Below are 18,684 nucleotides of genomic sequence, written 5' to 3'. Positions count from 1 at the left end.
TGGTGTCTTCTTTAGTGTCTTTGATGGTAATATCTGATTTATTACAGATGACATGAAGGGAGTCGTTTTATAGACAAGATTTGCTTGATTTGTACATAAATATTTGCAGCTGAATGGGTAGTCTTTGTACATATAAATCTAGCAATTTTTGTCCGGACGCTTTGGGGTCTTGAAGCCTTGTAGAATTGTCTGATCAGAGGTTTTAAGAGTATGACCAGGTCAGAAGAAGTTTCCTAAGCAAGAAAATTCCCTTTCAGCTCTTGCACCTACTTTTAGTTTTTTTTTTTTTATTTCTTTAGTCTTCAACCCTTGCTTAGCCCTGCCAAGACCCAGCATGCATAGTGATTTGTGTACATGACTTGAAATAGTAGGTTAGAAATAATGAGGAGTTTTCTAACATGTTGAAAAGGGACCTAACGGGGTGGAGCGGCCTTGAACTACTACTAAGACATCTACTAAGTGTTTTGTTGCCTTATTTTCTCATATTTCCTGAAGTGGTCTTGTTGTCCTTGGGTTACCAATGGGTTTTTTTTTTTTTTTATAAAATGCTTCAAGGTTATTTGGCTGGACCAAACTCTACCTTGAAGCATTTTCTATTTTTCCTTGAGTAGCCATGTTGGTTCTGTTAATTGTGTTCCATTTTGGGTCTGTGCCCTTGGCTTGACACAGCTCATCAGTGTAGGTGTTTACATGAAACACACCATGATGTGCCTTACTGAGCAATGGGGGGCACACCTGAGTTTCTTAACGGGAATGAATGTTACAGTGTATAAGGGAGACAAACCGTTACTGGTTTGGCCCAGAAGTTATTATGTTTACCCCTCATTCCCTTGTGCGTGTTGTTGATTGAATGTGTCTGCTCTTGGCTTTTCAAAAACTCATCTGGACGATTTACCTATGCTTTTATGAAAGATTTTCACTGTTGAACGTTAGAGATTAGAAGCTTTTCTGACAATGGATACCCACGAAGGCAGCTTTTAAACAATGAATGAATGAATGGCTGACTGACTGACTGAAGGTTTAGGTGTACACTGCAGAATCGGGAATTAGCTTTGGGGGGGGGACCAGCCCATATTCATTAACTCTTGTCAAGCCAGTCATTTCAGGAAGAAAACAGTGCAGTGCAACAGTGACATTACCAGTGGATGATAAGCTTAGAAAATTACCTCAAAGTTGCAATATGCACCATTATCTGCAGCTCCGCACCTGGCTACCCCCGCTAACCAGTCCTACTGTCAGTGCGCACACATACTGACTAAATGTATCTTCCATATTATGTGTGTTTCTTTGGAGATAAAGTTCCCTGTTTCATGATTAAATGTTGGTGGATTATAGGGAGCAACTGTGAAATTGCAGATGTTTGTGCTTTGCTGTGTTTTGTGGCTGGAGCCGACATGTCTGTCGAGGGGGAACCACTTTACAGTGTGTTTTGGGTTGTGTTTGTGCAATCTCCAGTCCAAAGTTAGAGTCCTGGTTGCTGTTGTTTATATGAGAATCAAAGGTGCCTTTATTACACATCCAAACAAAAACAAAAAGAAAATGAATACAATACAATGGCATTACATTTCATGTTAGTGTGCTTCCCGATTATTTTGTCAACATAGTTTTTTACCAAAAGAGGTAACATTCACTCCTATTGCCAACAGGTAGTAAGTCACTAAAATATAAATGTTTATAAATATTGCCGTGTTTGTTGGCTGTGATTGACAGTTTACATACTATAGAATATAAAACTCTGCCACAGAAGAGGAGGAAACTTGATATATATTTTTTTTCTTTTCTCAGTAAAAAAAGTAAACCTGGTTTAAATCCAGCTTTGGGCACAGGCCCCAGCCCCTCCCCCCTGGTAAGTCAACCAGCCTGTGAACGACAAGCAGCATTGAAAAATGAAACAAAAAAGATGGTCGGTATCAACAGCTTTACAGAAGTTCTCCCACACACCAGTCCTGTCCTGTAGAGGGCGCCCACACTCTACTAATGCTTTGAAATGTGGAGCGACTCCTGGATTGTGTATGTGTGTGTGTGTGTGTGTGTGTCTCTCTCGCTCTCTGTATCTGTCTCTCTCTGTTTTTGTCTCTGTGTCTGTCTCTCTCTCTCTCCGTGTATGTCTGTCAGAGAGTGTTGCTCATGAGCCCAAGTGTGCGGCCTCCAGCAGTGGGTAGAGCAGCGTGCACAGCATGGCTGCCAGGCTCAGGGTCAGAGTGGCCGCGCCGCTGCACTTCTTGTTCCCCTCGCAGGCAGACTGCTGACACAGCGCGCCCTTAAACTCCGACGGGCACGCACACCGCTGGTTCTGCACACAGGTGCCGCCATTCTGACACGGGAGAAGCGTGTCGTCGCACACATTTGCTGTGGAAATGGGAGGGGAGAAAGGGCAGCATGATTTGTTTTCAGTTATGCGAAAGTTTTTCTTTTTTTCACTTTTTGAACACCAACTATCTAGTGACACAGCATAATACCCTGTGGATTGAATCACATTCAACTGGAGAAGAAAACTTCATAACTACAAACTACAATTGATTCTAACAATGCCTTGAAGTCATATTTCATGCACAGCATTTCAGGTGATGGGACAATATACTATAGTATTGGTCCAACAACAAACCTGTGAGAGCAGGTATTGTTTTTGTATTGCTACAACGAAGGGTCTAATAAGTCCTCAACTACAGAAGCGCTGCGTCCTGACTCCTCATCACCTGACCTGTCTTGCGGCTACACTCCCTCTCACGTGACGGACAGCTGACTTCATCACCCATTCTCCTGAGGATGCATGAGACCCCGCCCACTCACACCATCTGGCCAGCTTCTGACGCTCTCCTCTGACATTTGAGACTTTCTATGCATTTTGGCTGCGTGTGGGATCTGCTCAAGCCATTTTGGCCGTGGTTTAGATATGCTTCACTCAGGCTTGGGTATTTCAGTCAGCCCTGACAGAACTGAAACCAAGGACATAGCAATCCAGAGCAGTGCATAGTGAAGGCCTAACTAAGATGGAACTTACAGTATTCTGAGAGAATGGGATTGTTAATAATGATGTGTTCCTACTGATACATTTTGCCACCATGCATTGAATGGGAACAAAATTAAGTGTTCCTACTATCTAGGTAAGTAGCCTATGCAGGCCAGTAAGTTGGGTCTCCTGTGTTAGAGAGGAAGCATCAGGGCGCTGCTGTTTCAGTGTGTGTCTGTGTTTCAGTGTGTGTCTGTGTTTCAGTGTGTGTCTGTGTTTCTGTGTGTGTCTGTGCTTCAGTGTGTGTGTCTGTGTTTCTGTGTGTGTCTGTGCTTCAGTGTGTGTGTCTGTGTTTCTGTGTGTGTCTGTGTTTCTGTGTGTGTCTGTGCTTCAGTGTGTGTGTCTGTGCTTCAGTGTGTGTGTCTGTGTTTCTGTGTGTGTCTGTGCTTCAGTGTGTGTGTCTGTGTTTCTGTGTTTCAGTGTGTGTCTGTGTTTCTGTGTGTGTCTGTGCTTCAGTGTGTGTGTCTGTGCTTCAGTGTGTGTGTCTGTGTTTCTGTGTGTGTCTGTGTTTCTGTGTGTGTCTGTGTTTCTGTGTGTGTCTGTGTTTCAGTGTGTGTCTGTGTTTCTGTGTGTGTCTGTGCTTCAGTGTGTGTGTCTGTGCTTCAGTGTGTGTCTGTGTGCACTCACGGCTGCAGCCCTGTCTCCAGTAGAATCCTGCGAGACACTCGTCGCACTTGGCTCCCCCGGCGCCCTCCTTGCACTGGCAGAAGCCTGTGCCGTTGCAGCGGTCATGCACAGAGCCCAGCTGATTGCAGTTACACTCTGCAAAACACGCATGAAGAGTGATATTAACCCAGGCAGCCTGCATTAACTTTGGACCACTTTGATTACACTTTCATGTGCTTCAAACAAATTAAACATTTACTGTTGACAACCACAAGCCATAGGGGTCCAAACCTCGCAGTCAAGGCACTGAGCACACTCCAAATAATTGGCAGGCTACGATGCCGCTTTAAAAGTTTCCTGACTTGTCAACGCAGCTAGACCATGGCAGGGCAAAAAGTACATAACTTGAAGTGCAAGTTCACCCCCAACTCCGAGGCCACTTCCACCCACTGCATCATTTTGAAAAATGCCAATTGTGAAGGCGGTTTTGCCTATTTTATGATGTGGATTAGTACCAAATGGTTCAGGATGATTTTAAACAGAAGGTGGCGTATTGAGCTGTTTTCAACTTATAAATTGCAGATTTTTATAAAAGCACCAGCATTGGTGTGTTTCATCACAGTTCAATCATATCATTCAGTTGACAGCTAAAAAACTAATTTTGGTGCCACAGTCGTATTGTGACAGTTCATCTTATATTATGCCAACAACTTGTTTATAAGTTATTCATACTTATAACTGATAACAAGGTTACTATGAACCTTATGAAGGGCATAAGGAGAGAACATATTCAATATCTTTTGGAAATAAACACCATTAAAAAGAGACAATGGGTGAGTGGAACAGACAAGAATAACTGACTAACCGATGCAGACATTCTCATCATCCAGCTCCGCTGAGGCGTTCCGGAAGTATCCGAGCCGACAGTGCTGACAGTTTTGGCCACGGGTGTTGTGTTTACAGCTTACACAGGTTACAATGTTTATGAAGTCGATGTAGCTACAGCGGATTGAGTGGCCGTAGCATTCACAGTCTGCTGTAGAGAAAGAAAGAATTCAAAAAAAGGTTAGCTATCTTTTGTGTACACTGAATTTGTGTAGTAATCAAAACGAGTGGAAAACAGAGGACCTTACCTTCCAACATCGACAGAACACACAACACATGGATAGATAGAGACATAAATGGATGACAGAAGACAGACAGGTGAGAAGAGTAAAGTCTGATTTTATAAGGTGCGTCATGATGAAATAAGAGGAGCTAGCCATAAAATCTCTCCACAGTTGAAGTAGCTAGTGCAAAACTCACGTCATCTTACCTTTAAAGTCATCATAAACGATTCCTTTGAGTAATTTAGGTTTAGGCCCTTCGGTGAGCAGGAATTTTAAGATAGCTACAGACAGACACATACAATTCGTTCATTTTCACACACACACAAAAACACAGCCACTCCCGCACAAAATACTTGGGTAAAAGTATGGTTATTGAAGTGGTCAAGGGATGTTTACTAGTAAGGGTTGAAGCCACTTTTCTACATCTGTGCCTTTGTATTTAGTGATGGTTGAAATGTTGACACCAAGCCACTACATCTAACAGAGCACAATGTACATGTCTCTAGTATGTAAAGGACATCCTTCTGATGCAAACTACATGAGAATGAGCTAGAGGGCATTGTAGTTCCATTCTAGAGTGAGCTAGAGGGCATTGTAGCTCCATTCTAGATTGAGCTACAGAGCATTCTAGTTCCAGACAGGCACTACCATGTTCTATTCCATAACTACGGAAGTGTTCGTCTATTGCTTATGACCTACCTATTATGCACTAGTTATACCTTTCTTTGTGTAGAGCTTGTCCTCTTCCGCCTCCTTAATCAATTTATTGTCCTTCTCCTTTGAGGCCTCTCCCTCAGGTTTCTCCTCTGAGGATGAAGGACCCACTGAGGCCCCCAGAAAGCACCAGTAAGACGTGAGTATCGGGACGATAAAACACCAGTAAATCTACAGGGTGAGATGCTGGTCTGACAGTGAACTGTGAATCTCTACAGATGCTATCTCTACACTGTTCTACAGGACTCTGGACTACGCTGGACACTACTCTACAGGAGTGATACCTTCTTCTCTTTTCTCCATCTCTTTCCCTTCTTTTTTCTCTTCCGAGACCACATCCTCCACACTCTTCTCTCCCTCACTCACTCCATCTTTCTCAGGTTCTGGGATGTTGTCATCTGCGTGTACAGGGGTGTACATGTCAGCACTGTTTTTTTTGTGTGTATTGGACTGGGTAACTAGCAAAAGACTGAGTCATTTAAAAGAACTGAGCAGAGAGGCTGACAGAGCAAACGGTAGCATCCAAGTAATGGTTGACGCGCACTCATAAAACGTGTCTCAATTTGGACTGCAGGTACCATTTTCCCCCGTACAAAGGCCCATTTTAGTCTGCAGAAATGTTCAGCTTGCCATTTATGTTAAACGCTGTTGTGGCATATGTCTCTACTTGTCTTTCAGAGAATGCCTGAATGTGCACTTGAGCCGAACACAAACATTAATTTCTCTTAGACACGCACACAACCGGACATGATTGACATGCTGATGTCCAATATGTGTTTGTTTCTGCTTGAGCTTCAATACTGTGTTGCATCCAAATGGTCTGTCTGCACATAAATGAACAATCTGTTATCATAAAAACATCCAAACATAACTAACGTATTACACACAGAGCTGCCTGTACCTCCAGTCTCTGGCTTACTCTCCTCCTGTTTCCCAGCATCCTCGGCTGCTGATGTTTGGGAATCCAGAGGTGCTAGGAGATCCAGAGTTCACAAAAAAAGGGAGTGAAATGTACTCTGCATATCCAAGCATCCAAATGCCCACAGCACACAACTACTCACTTCAAACACTTGCTGGTGCATTGTGGGTAAGTAAATTGAAGGCGTACTTCATGGGCAAGCCTCAGCAAATCACCCGCAATTATCATTACATTCAATGCCTTTCCCTGCCTCTCATTCCATCCTTATTAGTGATGGGTAAGCTATGTAAATGTCTGGTAACCATGACAGCTCCCTTATGTTTCCTGTCAGCGAATAATTCCCTTGGGACTGTTTGCCAGACGTGACAGCTGAGATACATATATCAGGCAGTGTTACCCTGGGTGTCAGTCAAAGGGGGCTGAAAAAAGGTCTGCATCTGCATGACACGAATCTATCTATCACACACACACACACACACACACACACACACACACACACACGCACCCACAGAGGAAGCGGCAGAGCGACTGCGGTGGCAGGAGGGACAAGGACAACGAGGTGTAGTCTATTTAAAATAAACTTGTTTGAGAAACACTACTGTAAGAAATTGACAGCAGCCATAGACAAGCAAGAGCGACCCCATCTCTGGCTGCTTAGACAGACACTCCTGAATGTTGGTGTCAAGTGCCTGGATTGTGCCCCGTTATTGTAAGAAACTGCGTCATTGTTTCCACCTGCACCAACAGCTGAGTCGTGCAGATGCTGAGGTAAGTCATGTGACCGAGCCTGCCTGGAAAGGGCTGCCAGAGCGTAGGTCACACACAGTCCCCCCGTCGAGTTGTTGACTTTGAGACTGGCACACCACAAAAAAAAAAACTCTGAACTAATCGAGCAGCCTGCCAAGCCCTGGAGCTCCACCCTACCAAGCTGGCCCTGATGGCATGTGCTGTGCCCTGATGGCATGAGTGCTGTGCCCTCCAACTCCTGTTGACCAGCAACAAGTGCACATCAGGATATCACATGGCCAGTGATCACACATAACATCTTCAATAGATCAAGTCTAAGTGCACGTAATGACGTTGACATGTTTGGCTTCGGCAGCCATGCTGGCATTCCTCTAAGTCTAAACCAGAGCAGACTGTTGCATGGCAAGAAGACATCCTCTGCATTGGCTTCATATCAAGGACAGCAGAGCATGGCTTTCCTTACAATGTCTCACAGATCCCACATCATCAATGCACTGTGGTATAGAATAGAAATACCCACAATGCACTATAATGCTAAGTATTCTGATATCAACATTATGACTGTTGACAGATTAAAACTTGCATCCTTTCTACACACTATTTATGGCACATTCTACAAAGCAGCACATTTAAAAGCCATTAACTCCTAGTCTAATCTAATGCCGACTAACTGACGCAACCAGAGCAGGCTATCTTCACAAGCATCAACTTACTACACCATACTGTACAGTATTTCACACCTTTACTACAGCTGATGTTCAGGGGCTAAATCCTACCTATGGTCTAGCCTTACCTTGGGCCTCTGTTACCACTGGCTCTGGGGCGTCTGGGGTGGCGGGGGTTGTTGTGACAATGGGGGCAGCCTCACTAGGGGCAGTTGTGGTAGTTGCCATAGTAGCAGGGGGTGTGGTTGCAGGTGGAGGTGGCGCTGGGGATGGAGATGGAGGTGGCGTAGGGGGTGGGGGCGGGGGCTGAGTTATGGGAGGGGCTGTGTCGGCTACTGTGGTTGGTTCGGGGGGTGGGGCTGAGGTTGTGGTTGGTGGGGGATCTGTGGGGGGGGCAACTGTAGATGGTGGGAGGGTCTCTGGTGCATCTTCAGGGGAAAATGATAGCGAAAGTTTTATTGGTTAAGAGGGTAATTTCCTTTACGTCACCATCTTAAACCAACTTAAGCACATACACACAAATCTATACCAGTTACTATGACATAATGTCACACAAAGGAAGTTTGTAGCAGTTTCTTAACTATATTTTTGGATAAACAGAACTAATACTCCAATCCCTGAGATGCCGAGATGCCCAATCCCCTAATTAGATATATTTCTCTGCTGCAAAGTTTGTGCACGTCATTCAGATAATCAAGCCCCTCTAAAATATGAAAAAAATCTACATGTGTAACTAAAGTAAGACAGGAAAGCTTGAAAAAGCTCAGCTTCAAAAGTTCTCAGTTCTCCATGGTTACTCCACTATATGGAGTCTATGGCTGGGCTAGTTAGCTAACAGAAGCTAGCTAGTTAGCTACAGAAGCGCTCAAGAGCACACCTGTGAGTGTGGGAGTGGTGTCAGTTACTGGAGATGGATCAGGCTCAGCTACCGAGCTCAAACCAGGGTCTGGGTGGAGAGAGGGAAGAAATGCTTTTCAATTGAAGAGAAAGAGACGCAGAAATGCACGCATACGCACATACAGGCATATTGACCCACACACACACACAAACACACACACACACACACACACACACAAAAACACAAACAAACTCATGTACACACATAAACAGGGACACAGCAACAAACAAGTGGTCTAGTCTAGGTCATCTGGTCTTAAGGACACACCTGTCAAGGTAGCAGGGAGGTCAGTCACTAGGGTCAGATCAGGCTGAGCCGTAGAACTCACAGCAGAGTCTGAGCAGAAAGGAGGAGGTAAAAGTTTTCAACGTCTGAGACACACACACACACACACACACCTTGGCGTGCATGTGAAGTGTGTGCACCCCATGACTCCACTCTCTTAACTCTATCAGTGTGTCTGTAATGATGTGTGTGTGCTGCAGTGTGTGAGATCAGGATGGTGATGTGGTCTTAGGGACACACCTGTGGACACACCTGAGAGGTCGGTCACTAGGGGCAGATCAGGCTGGGCTGGAGAGCTCACAGGTGAGCCTGAACAGCCCTCAGGTAACAGCCCTCAGGTAACCGGTAATATTTACACACTTAGACAGACACACTCAAATGAACAAGTTGTTTCATCTAAATGGTGTGTGTGTGTAGGAGTGTTTTGAGACTTAAGGTTAGTGATCTGGCCTTAAGGACACACACCTGAGGGGGCGGCGGGGAGGTCAGTTTCTTGGTACAGATCACTCTTAGCTGTGACACTCACAGCAGACTCTGAGCAGAGAGGAATAATGAAAAGCTCAATCACACACACACACACACACTCAGATACACACACACACACACACATACACACTCAGGCTAATACCGTGTGTATGTGTGTACAACAGTGTGTGCCTGAAGGTGTTAAACCCACAGTGGCTCAACTTTAACCTGTAATTCAATTTGTATCCATTCCTTATAATTGAATGTGAAGATGGTTGATCTGGTCTTAAGGACACACCTGTGGGGGTAGAAGGGAGGACAGTTGCTTGGGTCAGATCAGGCTGAGCCGTGGGACTCACAGGAGAGGCTGACCGGAAACACACACATAGATAAACACACACACAAGGATGCACAAATGGACACACACACACGTGTGTAGAAGAGTGTTAAGGCCAGAGGATTGTGTTTAAATTGCAATATAGCACAACTGCATGTTTCAAGCGGTTTCATCCAAATAGTGTGTGTGTGTGGGAGTGTTTTGAGACTGACGTTAGTGATCTGGCCTTAAGAACACACCTGTGGGGGCAGCGGGGAGGTCAGTTTCTCGGGACAGATCAGGCTGAGCTGGAGAGCTCATAGGAGAGTCTGAGCAGAGGGAAGGGACAACAGTGCACACACACACACACACACAAACACACAAACACACACACACACACACACACACACACACACACACAGAAAGAGACAGAGAGAGAGAGAGAGCGACAAGAGTATACAGACACACTTAGACCTTCACAAACACCAATGCACAGAAATCCAATGAACACAAACACAATATTTGTCATTCAGAATCAAACACACTGATATGATAATATAAATAAATCCTACTGCGGGACGCTGAGTGCGTGTGAGTGTGTTTGTGTGTGTGTGTGTGTGTGTGTGTGTGTGTGTGTGTGTGTGTGTGTGTGTGTGTGTGTGTGTGTGTGTGAGTGTGTGCGTCAGGCATGGATTAGTGGGTCAGTCCTGTGCTGGTCAGTTGGCCAGATGGCCATGGGGGAAGGGATGGAAAATCCCACTCCAGCCCTCAAATCACCACACACACACACACACACACACATACACACACACACACACACAAGCACTGGGCAGTTCTTGCGTCATGTGTCCAAAGTAGAACTTAGCAATGGTCATTTAATTGCAGTGGACACGGCCACACATTTACACACAGCCTATCATACATAAACATGTTGAATGAGTGGTGAAGGGGCTGGGTCTGAGGCTGGGGCTCAGGCTGTGGTAGGGGCAGGGGCAGGGGCAGGGGCAGGGGCAGGGGCAGGGGGTGGTAGGGGTAGGGTCAGGGGCAGCTGATCACCAGGGTTTCCTGGGTTAAGGGGTTATCGGTCATGACCTTAAATCCAGACCATAGTATCTCAGGAGGGGATGGAACGAAGATGATTTGGAGTCTGGCTCTGCTGAACCATATGCCACACACACACACACACACACACACACACACACACACACACACACACACACACACACACACACCCTTACAGTATCAGTACAGTACCCTTACAGTGAGATATGACCTGGAATGGAGCAGGGGCTCTCATGGGCTTTTTATATTTGCTGATGAAACTCTGTCAAAGCTCAAAATACTTTCAGAGGATTTAAAATTGACTTATTTATTTATTTGTTTATATAACCCACACCAATTGGCATACACACATAGACTGAGATAGATGAACAGTCTCTGATTACATATTTGGAACTTTAACTGAGTCTCAGACATCAGCAGTGTATGTTAATACCTCTTTACTTTTTTGGGGGATATTTGTTCTACCGTGTCTTCTCTTTACAAACTGCAAAGGCCATGACTCTTCTTCATTTAGTTTCACTGTTCCACTAAGAAAAATCATATGATCCAAATATTCAGCCCTGGCCATCACTATCTGCCAAAGACATCGGTATGTTAGTCCAAGTGTCCTGGAGCTCAGATTGGAGATCTGAGATATCTGTACTTCACTTTCGTCTTGTATACATTTAATTTATTCACTTGCAGTATACTCTAGACACCATTTATATGTCAAAGAAAGTGGAATATATCCTTCTTGGGGGAATGCCACTGATTTCTGCATCTTCTTTCCTGAGATTACTGGAGCAGATTATTTAGAGTTCAGATTTCATCTCGGAGAAATCTGAGTTGACCCCAGGTAATAGGATAGCGGGATACTTGCCAAAATCCTTTTCACCACCTCAGGTGACCCCTCTTATGCATCACTTAACTTGCTGGACAGCTGTTCACTTAATTTTTCTTATTAGCCTATACTGTATATGTTCTGTTTACAACTTTATTCCAAATTTAGAATGCACCCTAATAATTACACAGAGATGAGCCAAGGCAGACTATATTATTTCCTTTGCCGTCATCCACTTTCCCCCCTCACACACCTCCTCTCTCTGTCCCGCTTGTTGGTAACCTGGTTTGCATTTTATTTGAAAGTGCAAAAAGGGAATTGATAGACGCCAAAACCCCTTTGAATCTTTTCTTAGTTTATTCACCATTTAGGGATATTCACTTCGCTCTGGATATGAAATATTACCTGTGTTTCAACATGTCTTTGTTGGAAATGACTAAATTATCACGAGTCACTCCATTTAAAGAAGTGTCGATATGCGATCAATACTATTCTCTCGTTCATCTGTTGGAGTGTGGCTGGCAGAATTTAGCCAATTAACTGTGACTGTTTCGTTTTTTTGCAAGAAAATGCTTTGAAGACGATCTTGATGTTTTTGGTTTATACAGGATACTTTTTTCTCCTGAAGATTTTAGGCTATTCATCCCTATTAGCCTCTTCACTTATTTTCACCCTATATTCGACATAAATTATTACCCTAATATTTTATGTAGCTTGTTGAGGACCATGGCAGTGATTACACTTTGGTGGTTTGAACTGTGCTGGGCTTTTAGCTATTTAACATGCCATATTTAACCATTTAACCGTTTCACCGGTCCCACAATGTTTTCCCACTACTCTAGCGTCCTTTGAGTGCATGCATGCAAATAACCTTTGCTGTCCACTCCGCCCTTTAATGTTGCGCCATTTGCGGATGATCATTATGCCACATTTTTAGCTCACAGCTAGTTGTCCTATAGAATTAGGTCCCAATGTGTGAAACATGCACAATGCCATACTGAAACACATGATTGGAGTATATCAATAGCTTGCATAAATAAGGCAAATGAAAGCAATTGGATTCATTCAATCTGCCATTTTGTGACGTGGCCGGTTACTTTGTGAGAAAACCTTTTCTACAACAAATGATAAAAAAACATGTTCTGTGCCCCTAATCGTCTCTGACTTTGGGTTTCCTCTCTGACTGTCTGCTTCACTGGCCAAGAGTGAGTGAGGTCCCATGGTGGAAACTGAATGCTTTCAGCGGAATAACACAAGATCGGAAGCCACAGTTAGGTAGTTTCTTTCTCTGGATATCTCCCTCTCTGTTTTTCACACAGACACACACACAGCCACACCTACTCACACACTCACACACACACACACACACACACGCACACACGCACACACAGACACACACACACCTACACCTACACACAGACCTGTTGTAGGCTGCTGCGTAGCGGCCTCAAGCAGTATAGTGCTTGAGGCTATGGTTGCCGTAGGGACAACAGTGGTAGTTGCAGTTTTTGTGGTAGTTGTGGTTGTTGTTGACGTAGCCAGAGTAGTGGCTTTAGTAGATGTGGTTTCTATGGTTACAGATTCCGATGAGGTTGTCTCCGCTGAGAAAAGAAATGACATGGGTGAGTCCACTCTAATCCTGAACACCAAATATGCAACCAAAGATCAATCAAAACTACCCTAACTACCGCTCTAAAACTACCACTTTGAACAATGTTCTACTTCTAAAGCAACTAACGTCACCTGAACAAGACGAATTTAAGATCATTTCAAAACCCCATTTCATCATATTTAATGCTAATCTATGCTAACCATTACGATATCAAATCAATCTACGCACACAAAACTAAAACACACAAGCCAAACACTGTAAAGGCAGATCATCATAGAGTGGTAGCCGCTCACACACACACACACACACACACACACACACACAATGATAGAGCTTAGGGCACCTCTACTGAGAGAATCTCTAATCTCATTCTGCTTCTATTCCCGAGCTCCTTTGGGAACACACGCACTCACCCAGACGCAAACAGACATAAACTCACTCGCACACACACACTCACACTGTCTCTGTATCTCTCTCTCACTCACTCGCACACACACACACACCACACACACACACACACACACACTCTGTCTCTATCTCTCTCTCTCTCTCACACACACACACACACACACACACACACACACACACACACACACACACACACACACACACACACACACACACACACACAGCACACAGCACACACACACACACACACACACAGCACACAGCTCCCCACACTGGAGTCATGTGCTCTAGTAGATGCCCTTTTTTCTTGCGCTCCCATTCACAGATTCTACTTCAACCTCTCCCTCCCTCCCTCTCTCTCCTCTCCTCTCCTCTCCCTCTCTATCTCTCCTCTCCCCTCCCTCCCTCCTCTCCCTCTTTTACTCTTTCTCTCAGAACTGTGGAGAGATTTCTGGCGTGGCTTTCCCGGTGATGATGAAAGACACAGGACAAGTAGCCTATTAAAAATAAAGGAGGGAAAACTGAGGCCACAAAGAAGAGAGATGAAGAAGTGTAGAGGCAGCAGGACAGAGGAAGGGAGAGAGACAGGGAGACTCTCCCTTTGCGCTTGAATCACACACACACACACACACACACACACACATTACTTACTAGAGCCAGCCGACATGCCAGCCTGAGTACCTGAGGGAGAAAGAGAGAGAGATAGAGGGAGAGAGAGAGAGAGAGGGAGGGAGAGGGAGAGAGAGAGGGAGAGAAAGAGAGAGGAAGAGAGATTCCGCAGTCAATGATTGGATGCATCACAGTTGGACTATATGAGTGTGTGTGCCTTACTGCAGTTTTTGTTGTGTGGTCTCTGGTATGTGTGTGAGAGTGCTCCCAAGATTAGTGTTTTATTCATCTGCCTGCTCTAAGGATCCCCCCTCGCACCACTCTCTTTCACTCTCTCTCTCTCCTGTTGTAGCACACTAACTCTCTCTCTCTCTCATGTTGTAGCACACTAACTCTCTCTCTCTCTCTCTCTCTCTCTCTCTCATGTTGTAGCACACTAACTCTCTCTCTCTCTCTCTCTCTCATGTTGTAGCACACTAACTCTCTCTCTCTCTCATGTTGTAGCACACTAACTCTCTGTCTCTCTCATGTTGTAGCACACTAACTCTCTCTCTCTCTCTCATGTTGTAGCACACTAACTCTCTGTCTCTCTCATGTTGTAGCACACTAACTCTCTCTCTCTCTCTCATGTTGTAGCACACTAACTCTCTGTCTCTCTCATGTTGTAGCACACTAACTCTCTCTCTCTCTCTCTCATGTTGTAGCACACTAACTGTCTCTCTCTCTCTCCCATGTTGTAGCACACTAACTCTCTCTCTCTAACTCTCTCCCATACTCTCTCAGTATATCTCACTCATTCCTCTTCCCTACATCCTGCTCTTTCTGTTTGTGCATGAACATCTGTTTGGTGTGCCAGTGGGGTTGACCAGGTGTGTGTAGGCATATGTGTGTGTGTGTGCGTGTGTGTGAATGTGTGTGTGTCTTTACTCCTGCATGACTTTGTGTGTGTGCGTGTGAGTCTGTGTGTGTGTGTGTGTGTGTGTGTGTGTGTGTGTGTGTGTGTGTGTGTGTGTGTGCGTGTGTGTGTGTGTGTGTGTGTGTAAACCCACATGTGTTTGGCGTGCCATTGGGAAAGGGGAGGTAGGAGCCTGGCTTATAGCTCTTGGCTTTGTATCCCCGCTTGCAGCGCGAGCAGTCCTGCCCCGCGGTGTTGTGCTCACACGAGCACTGCAGGTTTCCGTCCGTGAACACACACTGCGACGCGTGCAGGTTACACTTACACCTGAGGAAAAACACACAAACACACACACACACACACACACACAGTTACGACACACACATGCCCCCATAAACACATACACTTACTCAGAATCGTCTCCAAACGTAAACATATCAACCATTACGCAGATACAGTGCACACACATACACTGATGCGCATTCACTTACATCTCGAGCCACTGCAATGCATTTAGTTTTACGATATAATTGCCATATACCACTTATTGGCATTCCATTGTTATTGCACAAATTCATCTAATCTTACCATTGTATCCTTGTTTTATTCTCTGAAAATTGGTCATAACGTGTATCAAACTGTCATGGTGGTCAAATACTATATATAGAAGGAATGCTCCTTACCCTAAACAATCAGAAAAAAATGATCAGAAACAAAGTAAAGGTCACTTTGTGAATGAAGTACTGTGTGTAGAATACACTTCTAGAAGGAAGAGAGAGGGCAGGGAATACCTCTCTTCCGGCCTAGTGCATCTGCTCTCATACGTAGGCTTTCATTCTGCTCGAGTGGAGCTCCATCTTGCATTAAATATTCACCAGCCTGCCTCTCTCTCTCTCTCCCTCACTCCTCTTGACTCCTGTTCTCTGTCCATTACCTCACTCACCTTACTTCATTTATCTTTCATCATACAAAACACAACCTTTTTACACACAGGCTAAACTGCTCATGCTTTGAACATGCTTGAGGCTGTGTAAAGCTAGCGTCTCAAAAGACCCCAAATAAACGACTGTCATTCCTATGTGCTGCTTAGTTTCAACATTAAATATGGTTTAATATACCTATAAACAAATACATATTAGGGCTGTCAAGCAATTAAAAAAATGGTCTAATTAATTACATGCTTTGTGAGTAATTCATTTAAACTAATCGCCTATGTCATTAATTTGCCGTGAGAAGCATTTTAAAATCTGTCAGATTTGCCATTGAGGCGGAGTGACAAAGTAATAAATCCTGGGCAGGGTGATGTTCACCACATATTATTGGAAACCTACAGATACTTCAATCGACTATTTCATGGAGAACACACTTTTTTTATTCCTAATTAACCAATCTCATAGTTTACTAAGTTTGGCCATGTTAGAACATGTCACACATGAACAGACACACCAACAACTGGTAAAGCACGAATCAAATCATGCTAGCTTGCAAACTTATGCCATCACTTCATAACTTAGCTTCGCCTTGGTCAAGTGCAAAGGTTTTATAAATATAATATAATTTTAATATAGTTTAGTATATAGTACAGTATATGTTTTTTTGCGGGAGCGTTTTTGAAGTTCTGAAATTCTCCATCTCGAACTCGCAAACGGGGTGATGTTTAGCCTACATATAATTCCAAGATGAGGCTGTAGTCCTAACATCAAACTACCTATACAGTCCAAAACCACTGATGCAAGCGCCACATCAAAAGCGCACAGTGGGAGAAATATGAACTGTTATCGCAACGCACACTGGCCACTGTTCCAATCACTTCAATACAGCTGACTCTGAACGGTTCACATTTTGGGTATCAAAAAAGGGACATCATAAAGTGCAATTTATTTCCAGAGTAATTCATTGAAATTAACGTGACAATTAACAACCCTAATATGTATAAAATATTGTCATCTAGGGGCTGAAACCCTTTCCTTAATTTCCCTCGGGATCAATAAAGTATCCATCTATCTATCTATCTAAATCAGTGCAACCACCTCTCTGTAAGTGGTTACATTATTGGTTTGGTTTTGATTCCTACACTGAGATATACTATATTATAATTGCTTAGAAACTAAACCGCATTGGCGTAGAGTGCTAGAAGTCAGAACAAACAAGTGACTGCGGTTTTAATTAATGTCTTTTCAGATGGGGTGCCAACTTCACAGAGGTCGTGTAGCATGCTGATACTGTATGTGTATGTGTGTGTGTGTGTGTGTGTGTGTACTATGTGTACAACTTTCATGAATGGTATAATCTTCAGGAAGAGAGTTTGAGCAGAGCAGCAATCCTCTCAGACCGAAACCTTTCAGTGTTGAACATAGCATACCAATTATGTGGTCAAATTAAATGATCCTGATTCATAATGTATAGTTCATCAAGATAAAATGCTTCAACTGATTCAAATTGCAGACGCAAAAGTCTTTTCCCTTCTTGAAGCAGGTGACACAGCTAGTGGTGAATCTTAACATTCTAGGGGACTATTCCTTGACCCTTACTAATAGCTCCCCATTGCAATGCATTAAGTTCTAATCTACAGTATAATTGCCAACACTTCTTGGCATTCCATTGTTATTGCACAAATTATTCTCTGATAATTGGTCTGAGCATGTATAAAACTGTCACTGTCAAACTGTCTTATACTACATATAAAATAAATGCTTCTTATCCTAAACAAATCAGAAACAAAATAATCAGGAACAAAGTAAAGGTAACTATGACCTTACAAACACACTCGCACACTCATTCAGTGTACTTCTATATACTTTGTACACTTCTACCTCACTTCATTCCAAAGTTCCAAAGTATACTCACTACTCACCGCTAATACTCCCTGCTCATTGCTCTGAGCTTCAGAATCTTAAGACTAGGAGTTGGGTGTCTGTACTCATTAATGATGTGTTGGTGTGTGTGTGTGTGTGTGTGTGTGTGTGTGTGTGTGTGTGTGTGTGTGTGTGTGTGTGTGGTTCACTTCGGGCCGGTTTGGCATGCAAGTGTGTTTTAACAGGCTCCTCTGGCTCTCTAATGGTTCTTGTGAGCCAGGAGCCTGCAGTGTGTGGCGCGGTGGGGAGGCGGGGGGGTTCTGAGGACGTTGAGATCAGTAGAACTTCAAACATCTGGCACTTCGACAGGCAGCAACCCACAGAAGAGGAGCGCAGGTCAAACAGGTCACGTCTCATCCATCAACCCGATCAATCATTACTGCCCAAGGACTAAACATAGTATATGGGCTATAACACACACACAGGCACACACACATACACCCACCCACCCACCCACCCATCCAGCCACACATAAACACACACACAAGGCATCTCAAACACTCTACTCAAAAACTGAAAAACTCAAAGCAGACTGCCTTTACTGACCTATCAAGTGGATGTATGTACCGCAGTTTTGTAGATGCCCCCGTGAGAGCTATTAAAGCTCACTTCAGAGGTGGTATCTGGACCATTTCCTCCTCATCTGGACCACGGCCAATCACAACTGCACTCCTTAAAGCACCAACTAT

General features: G+C 44.1%; 1 protein-coding gene across 1 annotated transcript in view; it reads right to left on the bottom strand.

Moving 5' to 3' along the window:
- Nucleotides 1-1,789: 1,789 nt before the first annotated feature.
- ntng2b (netrin g2b) overlaps nt 1,790-18,684 on the bottom strand; it is a gene marked incomplete at its 5' end in the record, with an annotated part of 32,850 nt that continues 15,955 nt past the window's right edge. Inside the window, 5 exons of the mRNA XM_080842597.1 lie at nt 1,790-2,349; nt 3,638-3,772; nt 4,482-4,652; nt 14,288-14,317; nt 15,295-15,467. Coding sequence (XP_080698723.1) covers nt 2,126-2,349; nt 3,638-3,772; nt 4,482-4,652; nt 14,288-14,317; nt 15,295-15,467 — 733 coding nt within the window. The 3' untranslated portion in view covers nt 1,790-2,125. The remainder of the gene's footprint in view (nt 2,350-3,637; nt 3,773-4,481; nt 4,653-14,287; nt 14,318-15,294; nt 15,468-18,684) is intronic.

Source organism: Sprattus sprattus (genome assembly GCF_963457725.1).
Source record: "Sprattus sprattus genome assembly, chromosome: 7".
Classification (NCBI taxonomy): Eukaryota; Metazoa; Chordata; class Actinopteri; order Clupeiformes; family Clupeidae; genus Sprattus; species Sprattus sprattus.
The sequence above is the reverse complement of the archived record's forward strand: the minus strand, read 5'-3'. Positions and strand labels throughout refer to the sequence as shown.